This window comes from Ceratina calcarata, unplaced genomic scaffold, assembly GCF_001652005.2.
Source record: "Ceratina calcarata isolate Rehan_Ccalc_2016 unplaced genomic scaffold, ASM165200v1 scaffold54, whole genome shotgun sequence".
In the NCBI taxonomy this organism is placed as follows: domain Eukaryota; kingdom Metazoa; phylum Arthropoda; class Insecta; order Hymenoptera; family Apidae; genus Ceratina; species Ceratina calcarata.
In genome coordinates, this window is record NW_017176565.1 from 407,678 (window position 1) to 420,228 (window position 12,551).

Here is a 12,551-nt window from a genome sequence, read left to right on the forward strand (position 1 = left end):
TCGTCGTCCTCTATAAAATGGTCCTAAAAATGCCCCCCTAAGTCCATCCGTTTGGAAGTTATTGGCGAAAAACGAAAATTTCGCGAAATCTGAAGGTGTACCCCTTGGAAAAATCTCGGAAAAATCGTAAATTTTTTTTTGTTGTTTATTATTAGCAAAGTTCCTTCGACGTCTGATTTCTTTTTAAAAAATGCGTTTCTAAAGTGCATAAACTTTTGGTATTGTCTGTATATCCAATACATCCTTAAAATGTAATTAGGGATATTTTATGGAGCCACTCCAAATTCATCGGAATCGTTTAACGAAGTAATCGATGAGATTAACTGTAATTACTGGATTTTCAGATCAGGTCCGTGCATCGGAATCGAAACTGAGGAAGACTGCTATGACGCTTTCGAGCTCGACTCCTCGTGACACGTGCGTAATAATCGAGGCGACCTAAGCGTCGCTCATCGCATCGATTTGATCGATAGCGCACTCGAAAACTAGATTAAAAGCCATCGATAATAGTTTAACTACGTGTCTGTCTCCTGTTGACCCCATCCGCGCATCGCGGACCATTAATATCGGGCGAAAAATCGAAAGATAAGCGAGCCACGGACAATTGATTATCGAAACGATTGTCAAGAGTTTAGGTTCTAGATATTAGATTAACTTTTAGATTACACCGATACGTCTATTAGGACAGTCGATTAGCTACTATAAATACCGCGACGATTTCAATCCGCAATCACAGACACCGCACTCGCATCGACGAAAGTAAGGAAGCCAACTTTCAAGATGCTCCAACACCTTGTCGTGGTCTTCGCCTTGGTGGCCTTTGTGGCCGGTAAGTCTTTGCATATATTTATTTATTTGCTTCATTCTGCGAACAACGTTCTCATTGTAATAAAAATTACTCGCAACTTTGCATACATAATTGATTCATAAGATCGCGGAGGATCTTTCGATACGTATAAAGAATGTATCTTAAGACAGACACGTTTCGTTCTATAGGAAGCCCCATCAACCAGACGATGATGATCGATCTGCGAATGGACGGCCGCATCGTGGGTGGCGAGGAAACCACGATTTTCACGGCGCCTTACCAAATCAGTTTACAGTACTCTGGCCGCCACATTTGCGGAGGTAGCATAATCGGTAGCAATTGGGTGGTCACCGCCGGACATTGCTCAGACTATGCTGCCAGTTCCTACCAAATCCGATCGGGCTCTACCAACGTCCATTCCGGCGGCTCGTTGCACAAAGTCGTACAAATTATTCGTCACAAATCTTACGACACCAACCGTAACGGAATCCCGATAAACGACATCGCCCTATTCCGTATCGCCGATACGTTCCAATTCAACAACGGACGAAAAGCAGTGAGCCTATTCCAAGGAAGCTCCGCGTCCCTGGTTGGAAAGAACGCTCTGATCACCGGCTGGGGAAACACCGAGTCTGGAAAAGCTCCAGAGGCGCTGCGCAAGGTCTCCGTCCCTGTGATCACTAAGAAGAGCTGCGACGACGCTTATAAAAGCGTAGGAGGTGTTCCCGCGGGTCAGGTTTGCGCCGGATACACGCAGGGCGGCAAGGACTCCTGCCAAGGGGACTCCGGCGGCCCCATGGTCGTCAATGGACAACTGGTCGGCGTCGTCTCTTGGGGAATGGGTTGCGGCACCCCTAAATATCCAGGAGTATACACGGACGTCTCTTACTACCGGCAATGGATCAAACAGAACAGCGGCATCTAATCTGTGATTTCCTCTCATTAGAAAATGATTCGACGACGGACAAAAAAAAGGATAATAATTCTAGTCGCAGCTTCAGTTGCTACTCCATGTATTATCGATGATGATTCAATTGAAAATCCTTCTAACTTCTTGCCATGAACTTTTGTAAAAGCCTTAAGTGCAACACTGTATAGTTTTAATTATGTAAATAAATTGTATATTATTACTATCGTTAAATTTCCTGGTTTCACTTTATTTAATTTAAGTGATAGACGTACTAGTCCTACTAACATATCAATAAACCCATTGAAATTGATTAATCGTTCGACACTCATCATGATAGAGATATTTTGTAGTTCACGCATTTCTCAGATTCACTTTGGAATGCGTCTTTGTTCCGAGAGCTGATATTTCCGCTGATTCACGCGTATCGGTTGCAAACAGACGGACAGATAATACAAGAATAAAAGAATTGAAGGAGACAATGAAACGCGTTCATCGTACGTTGATTGATTTTGTTGGTAAATCCCAGATGAGGGACGCGCGATCATATTTTCGAAAATGTTTAATCTCGCTCTTTCTTGGAACTGTCTCCCCTTATCGACGAGTGAAATTAATCCCTCCCCAATTTTTGGCTACCCAATTTTTCATATAAATACGAAATGAATTTCGGAAAATAGGCAGACAACCGTCAGAACTCAACTACAAGATGTTTCTACTGAATTTCCTCGCTCTGTTGGCTATCGCCACAGGTAAGTATCATTTTTACTGTCATTAGAATTTTATTAGTTTATTTTCTGCTACGATCCATTAAAACTACAGTACAAACGATAAAGTATGCATCACGGAAGCTAAGCTTCTTATGGGAACCAATGCCTCTTGTACCCATTACTTGCAACACAGTTTCCCTTTATCAACTTCTTTTCTCGAGGATTTATAACAACGACGTAAATCTCCTTCATCCTTATGGATGCCTTTACGAAACGCATTCCCTTCTCTACGAGAATCTACGCTCGCGTATATTTATTCTATACACTGGAAATAAACGGATATTTATTTTTTCCCAGCCAATCCACTGACAAGACCGATGCCCCTGAACCCGTTTTCACCCACCGGGCAGATAGTGGGCGGAACCGACGTAAAGATCGAGGAAGTGCCACACCAAGTAGCTCTCAAGGCCTACGGTTTCCAGTTCTGCGGTGGTAGCATCATTTCGGAGGAATGGGTCATCACGGCTGCCCATTGCATGTCGTACCCGGCTTCGAGCATCACGGTGGTCGCCGGAACTGCGACCAAATCCTCGGGTGGTAGCAATCACCAGGTTGCCGAGGTACTCGTTCACGAGAAATACGTGACGAACTGGCACGGTGTCCCGGAGAACGACGTCGCCGTGATGAGAGTGAAGAACCCGTTCAAGCTTGACGCAACCCGTAAGCCCATCAAGTTGTTCAAGCAGAACGAGGAATCCGTGCCTGGAATCAGCGCTATTATCACGGGATGGGGCGCGACCAGGGAAGGATCCAGTACCACCGAGGTTTTGCAGACGGTCACGGTTCCCATCGTGTCAAAGGTCTCATGTGACGAGGCGTACAAGTCTTACGGTGGATTGCCGGCGGGACAGATTTGCGCGGCGGTGCCCGAGGGAGGAAAGGACGCCTGCCAGGGAGACTCCGGCGGCCCAATGACCATCGGCGGCCGTCTCGCCGGACTCGTGTCCTGGGGTTACGGCTGCGCCCGCAAGGGATACCCGGGCGTGCATACCGAGGTTGCTGCCTTCAGCGACTGGATCACGTCCAAGACCGGAATCAAGGCGTAAACGTTTGGCCAAGGCCTAACGCGGACACTATGACGACCCTTCTTCGTTCCGACAGTTATACGTTTAATCTTAAATCTTTTATTCTTAATAAGTATGTATATTCTCTTGTTAACTGGCTAATGTTGGAAATAAATATGTAACATGTATTTGCTCCTTGCAATAAATTGTACTCAGACAACGGAAATCTGTCGGAAGCAACCTGTACACAAAGCTTGAACGCTCTCGAGCGGCTGCGTTTCTCGCGAATCCGGTTAAAGTCGAAATTAATTCTCCTCTCGCGGCGGCAACAAAGTCCCCGATTCAATCTCGACTAATGCACTAATCCTATTCCGCGGCTTCCGCGTCGGAAACTATACAGTAAAGTGCACCTTTCATTAACAAATTGCGCCGTATCATCGGCGCGACACGGACACGGGACTCCTGCGCAGCTCCCGCGAAATTCCGGTGGCGAAACGCGAAAAACCTCGAGCACCTTTTGCGAAAGACCTGCGAGCACACCGAGCGCGGTTGTCATCGGCGAATGAACGTCGAGTCTCGAGAAGATTCATGCAATTAGAGATTGATTTACGCTGTCGGATCAAACGATTGTACTTTGCCAAAACCATTCATCGTTCTGGCAGCGTGAAACCAACTATCCTAACAGCGGTGTGCCGAGGTCGGATGATAATGTCCCATACGTTACGAATGTACCAGCGAATTGATTGACGAACGGGTGACCGGTCGTAAAGGAACCAAATCTGTAATTACGCAAAAAGTCGAACACGTTGTCCAATTCGTCGAGAAACGAGCCCCACTTTTATGTGGGTTAAAGGCATCGAAAGACACGGTTCCGTTTCATGGCATCAGTCGCGAGCGAAACGTTTGCCAAAAGCGATTTTCCCACAACCTATTAGTAACGCGTCCGTGTGTACACGTTGAACACATTTTAGTCTGTTAAACGCTATCCGTTTGCTAGCACCGGCCATTGCCGTGAAACGTACCTGAGAGCATTCTACGTGAAAGGGGGTGAAAGTTCGTGGCGCGAAAACTTTAGAAAGCGAGCAGCGAATTTTCGTTTATCGAAGATACAGCACGAGAACGGTTGGCAAGAGCGACGGGAGTGATTACGTTCGCGATTGGCTCGGCACAACGAAACCGTATGTATACCCGAGTGCATCCTTCGCTTCGTATGAACACCGGTGCACGATTGGATCTTGGCCAGCGAGGATGATACTATCCAAATTCTATTCTCCTCGCGAAGCTGCAGCAATCGGAAATCGCGAATTGAGAAAATAGCCAGGAGACTCTCGATTGCTCTCTTCGACACCTCTTACCTTCAGCCTGGAGAACCGTAATACCTGCAGGCCGTGGACTTTTAAACAAGATAACAAGACATTCATGGTATTAATATTACAAATCTAATTGAGATAATAATTCAAGGCATGTTCTGTATATTTCCGTATATTACATTATCGAAAAATGAGGTATTCTCTATTAATTTAGATGACTGGCATGGATATCGATACCTGCCAGTTGCCAACACGCATTCGAAGGATCGATGGAGAGCAAAGTTCGACGAACGAGACAAAGGAAATGAGGAACGCGTACAACCATACGTAGGAACAAGGACCAGTCGATAAATTATTTTTAGAACGTCTGCCTGGTCAACGCGGAATTAACGATCGAACCTAGCGAACGAGGACGATCCGATCGAGGTCAATCGCGATTACCCCGCGTTAGAAAGGATACGTTTACCTTGAACATCATCGTATCCTTTCTAGCCGACCCCTTAGCCGCGAAGGACACGAATTGTGCGTTAACGGATTTTCCCCTCGATTACCACCCTCCCGATAACCAGCAGCACGCTGCTCGTTCTTTCCTTCACGCTCGAAAGCCGCGACCGTGTCTCTTAATCGAGGAACGTCGCTAGACGAGCGAAAATCTTATGTTCCACCGTGGGAGCCGATCCTGCTGAGCTTCACACGTTTTCAGGCACGTAGTTGGGATGAAAATCTCGAGCGTCGTGAAACGTTCACGCGTCTCTACGTTCAATTAACTCATCGATCGTTGAATATAATAATTTAGCGCGTGCACGTTATTAATCGATATTTATAGAAGTCTTTCAATATTTATAGGCCGACCGACTTGATATTTATAAAGCCGATGCCAGTGCATGACATTTTAGAAAAAAAGGCATTCGCGGAAAGATATTTCCAGCGCGAAGGCTCGTGGCTGGAGGAGCCCTGGACGGGAAAGGACGCGATCGGATAATTGAACGTTTTTTTACCGCGGCTAATGTTTGATTTACTTATTATACGTTCCCAACGGAACGAGGCAAAACAGCGGGAGAGTACGAATGAAACGCGTGAGTGTGTGTACGTGTGGTCACTAGGAGACAGCGTGAACTTTTGACCTCGACGCTAGAAGCGTGTGCTACCCGAAATCAAACCAGCTTGCTCGGAATATTGCTATTAACCTTCTGCGTGCCGCTTTCCTCCATTCACCGTTCCTACGTTCCCTCAATTTCGTTTCAACGTCATCGTTACGTCGAATCGAGTTCTCCGTTGAAAAATAAATGGGACCTAAATCTCGTTTCGTTCCCGTTCTCCGCATGCATTACCTCGGATATTTGCTGCGCTCCTCGATTACGGTAACAGTTAAGATTAGATACTTTGCGTCAAGGGTTTACTGCAACGAGTAAAAAAGATTGGATGAAACTGGATCAGCTCGTAAAACAAAAGAGGCAGGTATAACGCGCTGGCCGACGTTCTGTCTACAGAAAGTGGATCGTTTTCGCGTATCATCGACGGCGGCGCGGCAAAGGCAACCTGTTCATAAGGTCATAACGTACGTACACGAGCGCACACACCCGATGTACGTACACACGCGTCCACACATACAATGACGAAATCAGTACCGTATATGCATAAATGAATATGCATGCAGGCGAGAACATCGACGACTCACTCGAAAGCTTCATCTTTGAAAACGTAATTAACCGCATACGTGCTTAATGCCAAAGAAAGCGAGGCCTGCGTGATTCGACCGACCCCTGTGTACCCGACCGCGCATGTTTTATAAAATTGTAAATATACACGTGTATGAGAAACGCGTCCGTGCTCGGTCTTTTCGTGACTTATTTAACCTTTGCTCAACGTGAAACGCGGATCAATTAAATCCGAACTGATTACAAAGATCTCCTTTCAAAAACTTCTTTCTATTAGCCACGTTTTATCATGGTCGAGCTCTGACCACCACATCGTTTTTACTCCAGCGGGTTTAGAAAAATTTCATAGTCCACGGCGCAATTTTCGTAGGCAAAGGGAGAGGGAGAACCCTTTGAGATGTGCGCGAAATATAGAGCACCCAAGAGATGTTAACGATCGTTTACCATAAAACTCGTATCCTAACTAGTTCCACCAACAAATCGATAACGCATTTCTCTATCCCTATCGCGTTGTTTACGGACCGATATCAAACAGAGTACGGTAAATGGTTGCCGATTCATCCGAACTCATTTAGCTGAGAGTCGCGACAAAATGGGGATATCGATGCGTGTAATTACGACAGTGAATAAAAATGATTCCCTAATCTTGTTTACTCAATACGAGGAGTAGTTTGTGTTTTGGAATCGCTTGAATCTGAGTATTTGATCGATCTACGCAGGCACGTAGTACAGGATTTGTCGTAAAACTCAGTCAGTATTTACGCTACGTTTATTTTGAGAATAAACAGATAAAAAATCCGGAATTACGCGTTAGCTCGAAGAATAGATTATTTTCGAAATCGACGACGAGTCTATCCCGAGTGGAGCGATCGATTTTCGAGAAGAAAACAATCTTGGAATTTAAATGACGATGTTTCATAACCGGGGTACCGACTAGGCGGTGAGACAATTGGAATATACTTGTCGAGCGTTTGATAAATAATTCGATAAGCATTGATCCAAGATGGCCGATCAATGAGAAAATAGAACACTTAGATACTAGCTAAATTGTAGATCGAAAGCTCTCTCCCGTGACAAATGAGCTCGATCGAATTAAACGAGCAGCGAGATGTTTTATCGCGCCCAAAGGTGATGAATATCCAACTGTTGGGTATCGTACATTGTGACACATATGTACATTTGTATGCACGAAGCTATGTGTACCGTAGGAAGCGAGAGAGTTGCGAATAAAACTTTCGAGTAAGGACGATATATCCCGGGGGAAATTAGAGTTTTCGTCTTCGCTCGGGGAAGAACGGTTCGCGGATCGAAGGCTCGCGCAACGATGGTGATGGTTAATAATCGTCGTTGCTGGAAATCGCGTGCACTCGCTTTCGCAAAGAGCATCGTTATGTCACTTATGACTGAGAATTTGGCGCACGATCAAGAACGACTCACCGAAACGATGCTCGCTGGTACCGTCCGTCCGGATTCTCTCAATTGGTGGCTCGCCGACGTCGACAGGCTCGGTGAATTAAGGCTGAATCCAGGGAAAGTATCGAAAACGAAACCGCACTTCGCGATTCGACGAGGACACCCGGGGACACAGACGGGTTCGGGACGAAACACAAACGAGAGGGACGTAGGCGGACGTTATATGCGGCAAAACGGTCGTCGCGCAGAAAGTTCGCCCGGCGATAGAGACACACACCCGACGCCGCGGTAACTTTCAGACTGAGGGTTGTTTCGGCGCGACGCTGCCGCACTGCCACCCCTCGACCGCCGAGCTCACTAGACCGCCCCCGCCTCGCCGAACTATAACTATGTATAACCGAACGGTCAAACTATTCGATACTCCCTACTGCCAGCTTTGTTTAGCAATACAAAACTATTTGTGCTTTTTTCGTCACTGCGAATACTCGGACAATACTTTTCCATCCTTCGTTCCGTTCTCCCATTACGACGTCGAAATATTCTCTTTGACGGACCGTTCCGTTTTTTTATTTACCCGTCGCGCCGCTTCCCTTTATCATCTTCACTCATCTACAAACATGAAAGCATCGCGCGGATAAATTTTTTTATTCCCCAACGTGAATGCATCGTTAAAGTAAAGAAGAATTTTACTGAGAAAGACACCGTGTAGAAATGATTAATTCCGTATTTGTTTCGCGCGTTTACTGACGTCGTCGTGCTGTAATCTAACGATAACGATACGACTCGCAAACTATAACTTTTCGTCGACATGTCCTGGTACAATTATTTCCAAACTGTTCCGGCTTCTCGATAAGGTACAAGGATATATTGCGCAATTCTCACTTAAAATTCACTCGATTATTAGAGTCGCGAAAGAACGCGGTCGTGCATTAGCGCCCGGTATGAACCGACTCCTCTTCAAAGTTTCCTTCTTTCTTCTCGGGTGTGAGTATTATACCGATGGACCGGAACAATTTATTTATAAGCAGAAGCATGCAGTTTGAATTTTGAATGACGTTCGTTCGACAGCGATTTGGGACCATTTCGCGAGTGCAATGACACTGTCTTCGGAAGACCGGATCGTCGGCGGAGCACCTATCGATATCACGGAAGTCCCGTACATGGCAAGTATCGTCGTAGTGAATTCTATCGATTTTCCGGTAATGCAACTAAGAGGACGATTGCTCATATTAGCTATCGTACATGGTAAACGGCCATCACGCGTGCGGTGCGACTATCATCAATAGAGAATGGGGATTAACGGCCGCTCATTGTGTCACTCCGTGAGTAACGATCCCTCTATCGAGCGGCTTATTTTTTAAGTTCACCGTTCGTTCAACTGCCGCAGATTCGTCCATAATCCTACTGTCTCAATAAGCGTTCGCAGCGGATCTAACAGACACGATTACGGCGGAGTACTTCACGACGTGACAAAACTCATTTACCACGAAAAGTACAACGAGAACAATAACGATTACGATATCGCGGTTTTCAAGGTGGATCCACCGTTCGTGTTTAACGACGCAACGCGACCTATCAAGTTACCCGAACGTTCTCATTCCTACGATACAAGTTGGGGTTTGATCGCCGGATGGGGATACTTCGTCGTAAGTTCGCTCGTCAGACAATAACGTTTCGCGTGATAAATGTAAAGTGAATGAATGTTTAGAATTCGTTTCCGAGATTATCCACGAAACTCCAATACGCCATCGTGCCAAAAGTGAACAAGGAAACGTGTATAAGAGATTACGAAGATAGTTTCGAGGTGACCAAGCATCAAGTGTGCTACGGATACTCGCGAGGAGGCAAGGACACGTGCAAGGTAAACTTAGTCTGACCGGGACAGGGTGGATTATGTCTGATTACCCTTTGGTTTCGCGTAGGGTGATTCCGGTGGTCCGTTGGTTAACAGCTTTACTGTAATCGGTATAACTTCGTGGGGCTCCGATTGTGGTCAACCGAATTCGCCTGGCGTATATACTGACGTCATCGGTCTAACCGAGTGGATTAAAAGCAAAACGGAGCAACCACGATTTAACAATTTTATTCCATTGTCAGCTTTTATGCACTTATTATTCGGTTTTTAATAAATCTATTTGAAGCTGTTAAATTTAACAATTGGTTCATTCAAGTGACATCGACTGTAATCGATTTCGGTATTCATAACACAAAACAGATAATCGTTTCGAATAAAACGAATCGACATCCCTCGATTCGATGCCTTCTGTAACGAATTTATCAGTGTTTCATACCTGGATATTTAATTTCCATTCGGTAAAATTACTTCGACGGTCTCTTTATCCTGGGACAATAGAAATCTGGCCTTTTTGTAGTTCAAGAGATTCCTCTTCCTTTGAGCCCACCACGCTTCGTATCCCAGCTTGTAAAACTTTGGTAAACGCTCGAAACCACCGGCGTCCGCTAACGAATCGTTGTATGCCCATTGTTTGTCACTCAATTTATGCGCGTGTCTCTTTTTAATTGTCTTCAGTTGCGAGTCGTCCAACATGATCGATTTCGATGGCAAACTTACTCTGTTCTCTAAGAGTGCGAGAAAATATTGTACCTAAAATATGCATTCCGTATACTGTTTCGCACGAAAGCCTTGCAGCTTGTTCAAGTACGAATAGATAATTACTTGCACGTGAAACATGGGAAATGGAACTACGACGGTAGGCACTCCGACGATACACATTGTAGGATGATCAATGTTAATCAAGTGCTTGTACAGCGGAGTTATAAAATTGTCCTCCACCTTTACGCCACAATCCGCGTTCAGAAACGGAAAGCTGAACCGATATCCGGTGCAGAACATAAATGCGTCTGCTATAACGGAACTGTCGTCCTTTAAAAATATTTTTGTTCCTTCTACTCTTTCCACGCCTGACACTTCCGTCAGATTCTGTGGTAATGTATTATTCAACCTAAACGTACATCATTAAGAATTTATCTAATAACTGATTGATCGTAATATATAATAAATCAAGCACCTTTCGTTATTGTGGCTCAAATATACTCGAGACGCGTGATTAGACAAATCTAACGCGATGTCAACTCCGGAAGAAGCTGCTCCTAGAATCAACACGCTCTTCCCAGAAAAATCTTCCGGTTTTCTGTACGAATGACTGTGGATTATCGTGCCCGGGAAAGTTTCGATTCCTGGTATCGTTGGTACGTAAGGATCAAAGTAATGTCTGAATACAAAATATAAATCTATCAGAAATTTAACGCGATACTATTTTAGAGTAAAAAGAAACGCACCCGTTACAGATCATTATAGCGTCGAAAGTAGCCTCTTCCTCGCGCTTCGTTTTAACCACTTTTATACGCACCATCCATTTCTCTGCACCATCGGGTGAAATTTCTAATCGAACGGACTCTACTCTTTTACCGAACTGCGATATCAACATTTCGTTAAAAACTGAACAACGTCGACAATGAATTGCACGTTTACGTTTACCTGAATGTGTCTAAGCAGATCAAAATGCTCCGCGTATTTTTGTAAATAACTTCGAACCTCCTGATGCGACACGCAACAAGGTTCCACGGCGTTCATCTCCAGATAATCAGGGAAATTCATAATTTTCGCTGGCAAATTGGTTCTATGATTCGAATACGAGTTTACTTTAACGCGACTTCCAATGTGAATGAATTATAATACCGATTTTAAAATGGACAACCTTAAGTCTCGGTACATGCTCGAGTGAACGGGCAAGCCGTTTTCGTCGATCCCTGTTGCCTCTTTATAAACCCATGTGCCTCCGATCTCGCTCGTCTGCTCGTAAACTTGAAACTCGAATTTCGAATTGGGTGCCAAGTGTCTGGCAGCGCACAAGCCGGCTGCGCCAGCTCCTATCACGCATACCTTTTTGCGTTGCGACGACTCGGCCATTCGCAGAATTGCACGTAACCTAGGTGGCAAAACTTATTCACAGTTACCGAGGACATCGCGCTCAGGATCGATTCGTATTATTAATAAAAAGAAAAACTATTATTTATCGTTAAACATGAATGAACATTACTTGGTATCACGCGACAAATTGCTACCCGCACAGTGTTCGCAAATTGACTTGAGAAAAGTTGAATATCGTCCGCTGATAACGTGTTTCAAAACAAATTATACACTTTTTAATTTATGCAGAAAACGTGCGTAACTAATTCCAATTATCGTGATTTCCTTTCAGCTTCCTATATATTTTCATCTCTCGCAACGCGAAATTACTTTCATGAACGAATGATATTTACATTAAAAAACGAAGAACCGTGAAACTTTGCGCATACATTATTTGTTCAATTTTGAGAGCCAAGAATTGTCGTCGTTTCGGTAATGTCATACATGAGACGGTTTTCACTATGGAATCTCTGATGAGTCGCTTACCAGTCGCACACTTTACTATGTACGTAAATTTAAATGTGTAACACTGTTCCAAGAGGTGTCAAGTTTCGCTCTTCTCCGACGAATTTGTCTTTCCGATTTCTTCCGTCACTTTTATGTCGCCCAGAAAAATTTCAAAACAGCAGGAAGGAAATGAAAACGCGGAAAAAATATGAAACCGCAATGGTCTTATCGCGATAACGTTGCGTCGCAACTTTGTACAAACCAAGTAGCGTACAGTTCGATAAGCGACTTTCTTGATAAGATTTT

The 12,551-nt window shown here is 44.7% G+C and overlaps 4 protein-coding genes and 1 long non-coding RNA gene across 18 annotated transcripts in view; 3 read left to right on the forward strand and 2 right to left on the reverse strand.

Moving 5' to 3' along the window:
• pHCl-1 (pH-sensitive chloride channel 1) overlaps positions 1-8,194 on the reverse strand; it is a 56,573-nt gene extending 48,379 nt beyond the window's left edge. For 3 of the 12 annotated variants that reach the window (XM_018030839.2, XM_018030838.2, XM_026816712.1), the window contains exon 1: positions 7,892-8,190. The gene's annotated coding sequence lies outside the window, so the exon portion shown is untranslated. Of the gene's footprint in view, positions 1-7,891 lie in introns of all 12 variants that reach the window. The other 9 variants (XM_018030836.2, XM_018030833.2, XM_018030843.2 and 6 more) reach the window with 7 other exon arrangements.
• Positions 776-2,274, forward strand: LOC108628711 (trypsin-1). Its single transcript, XM_018030806.2, has 2 exons — positions 776-829; positions 997-2,274. Exons 1-2 carry the CDS (start codon positions 781-783, stop codon positions 1,731-1,733), a joined length of 786 nt encoding a protein of 261 aa, XP_017886295.1. The 5' UTR covers positions 776-780; the 3' UTR covers positions 1,734-2,274.
• LOC108628712 (CUB and peptidase domain-containing protein 2-like) lies at positions 2,453-10,021 on the forward strand. Its single transcript, XM_026816765.1, has 7 exons — positions 2,453-3,524; positions 8,586-8,851; positions 8,936-9,030; positions 9,101-9,189; positions 9,255-9,513; positions 9,576-9,728; positions 9,790-10,021. Exons 1-7 carry the CDS (start codon positions 2,800-2,802, stop codon positions 9,991-9,993), a joined length of 1,791 nt encoding a protein of 596 aa, XP_026672566.1. The 5' UTR covers positions 2,453-2,799; the 3' UTR covers positions 9,994-10,021.
• LOC108628735 (flavin-containing monooxygenase FMO GS-OX-like 7) lies at positions 3,092-12,496 on the reverse strand. Of its 3 annotated transcripts, XM_026816715.1 has the most exons (8): positions 12,285-12,496; positions 11,587-11,817; positions 11,367-11,508; positions 11,168-11,301; positions 10,897-11,100; positions 10,545-10,830; positions 10,159-10,472; positions 3,092-3,184 (listed from the first exon to the last, which is right to left on the reverse strand). In XM_026816715.1, exons 2-7 carry the CDS (start codon positions 11,796-11,798, stop codon positions 10,167-10,169), a joined length of 1,284 nt encoding a protein of 427 aa, XP_026672516.1. In that variant the 5' UTR covers positions 11,799-11,817; positions 12,285-12,496; the 3' UTR covers positions 3,092-3,184; positions 10,159-10,166. The 3 variants fall into 3 exon arrangements, with proteins under 3 accessions (XP_026672516.1, XP_017886333.1, XP_017886334.1); XM_018030844.2 differs by lacking the exon at positions 3,092-3,184 and having other exon boundaries at positions 9,935-10,472; XM_018030845.2 differs by lacking the exons at positions 3,092-3,184; positions 12,285-12,496 and adding an exon at positions 11,929-12,014 and having other exon boundaries at positions 9,935-10,472.
• Positions 11,824-12,186, forward strand: LOC113464793 (uncharacterized). Its single transcript, XR_003389654.1, has 2 exons — positions 11,824-11,985; positions 12,091-12,186. It is a non-coding gene; the product is annotated as an uncharacterized LOC113464793 (long non-coding RNA).
• Positions 12,497-12,551: the final 55 nt, after the last annotated feature.

Bases quoted from the DNA above. Each gene is read 5' to 3' on its own strand.
- LOC108628735 (XM_026816715.1), bottom strand. From the start codon at position 11,798: ATGGCCGAGTCGTCGCAACGCAAAAAGGTATGCGTGATAGGAGCTGGC. The intron at 11,302-11,366 runs GTAAACGTAAAC...TTGATATCGCAG, and splicing joins ATCTGCTTAGACACATTCAG to TTCGGTAAAAGAGTAGAGTC. The intron at 10,473-10,544 runs GTAATTATCTAT...TGCATATTTTAG, and splicing joins TTCCCATGTTTCACGTGCAA to GTACAATATTTTCTCGCACT.
- LOC108628711 (XM_018030806.2), top strand. From the start codon at position 781: ATGCTCCAACACCTTGTCGTGGTCTTCGCCTTGGTGGCCTTTGTGGCC. The intron at 830-996 runs GTAAGTCTTTGC...TTCGTTCTATAG, and splicing joins CTTGGTGGCCTTTGTGGCCG to GAAGCCCCATCAACCAGACG.
- LOC108628712 (XM_026816765.1), top strand. From the start codon at position 2,800: ATGCCCCTGAACCCGTTTTCACCCACCGGGCAGATAGTGGGCGGAACC. The intron at 9,190-9,254 runs GTGAGTAACGAT...CAACTGCCGCAG, and splicing joins GCCGCTCATTGTGTCACTCC to ATTCGTCCATAATCCTACTG. The intron at 9,514-9,575 runs GTAAGTTCGCTC...ATGAATGTTTAG, and splicing joins CCGGATGGGGATACTTCGTC to AATTCGTTTCCGAGATTATC.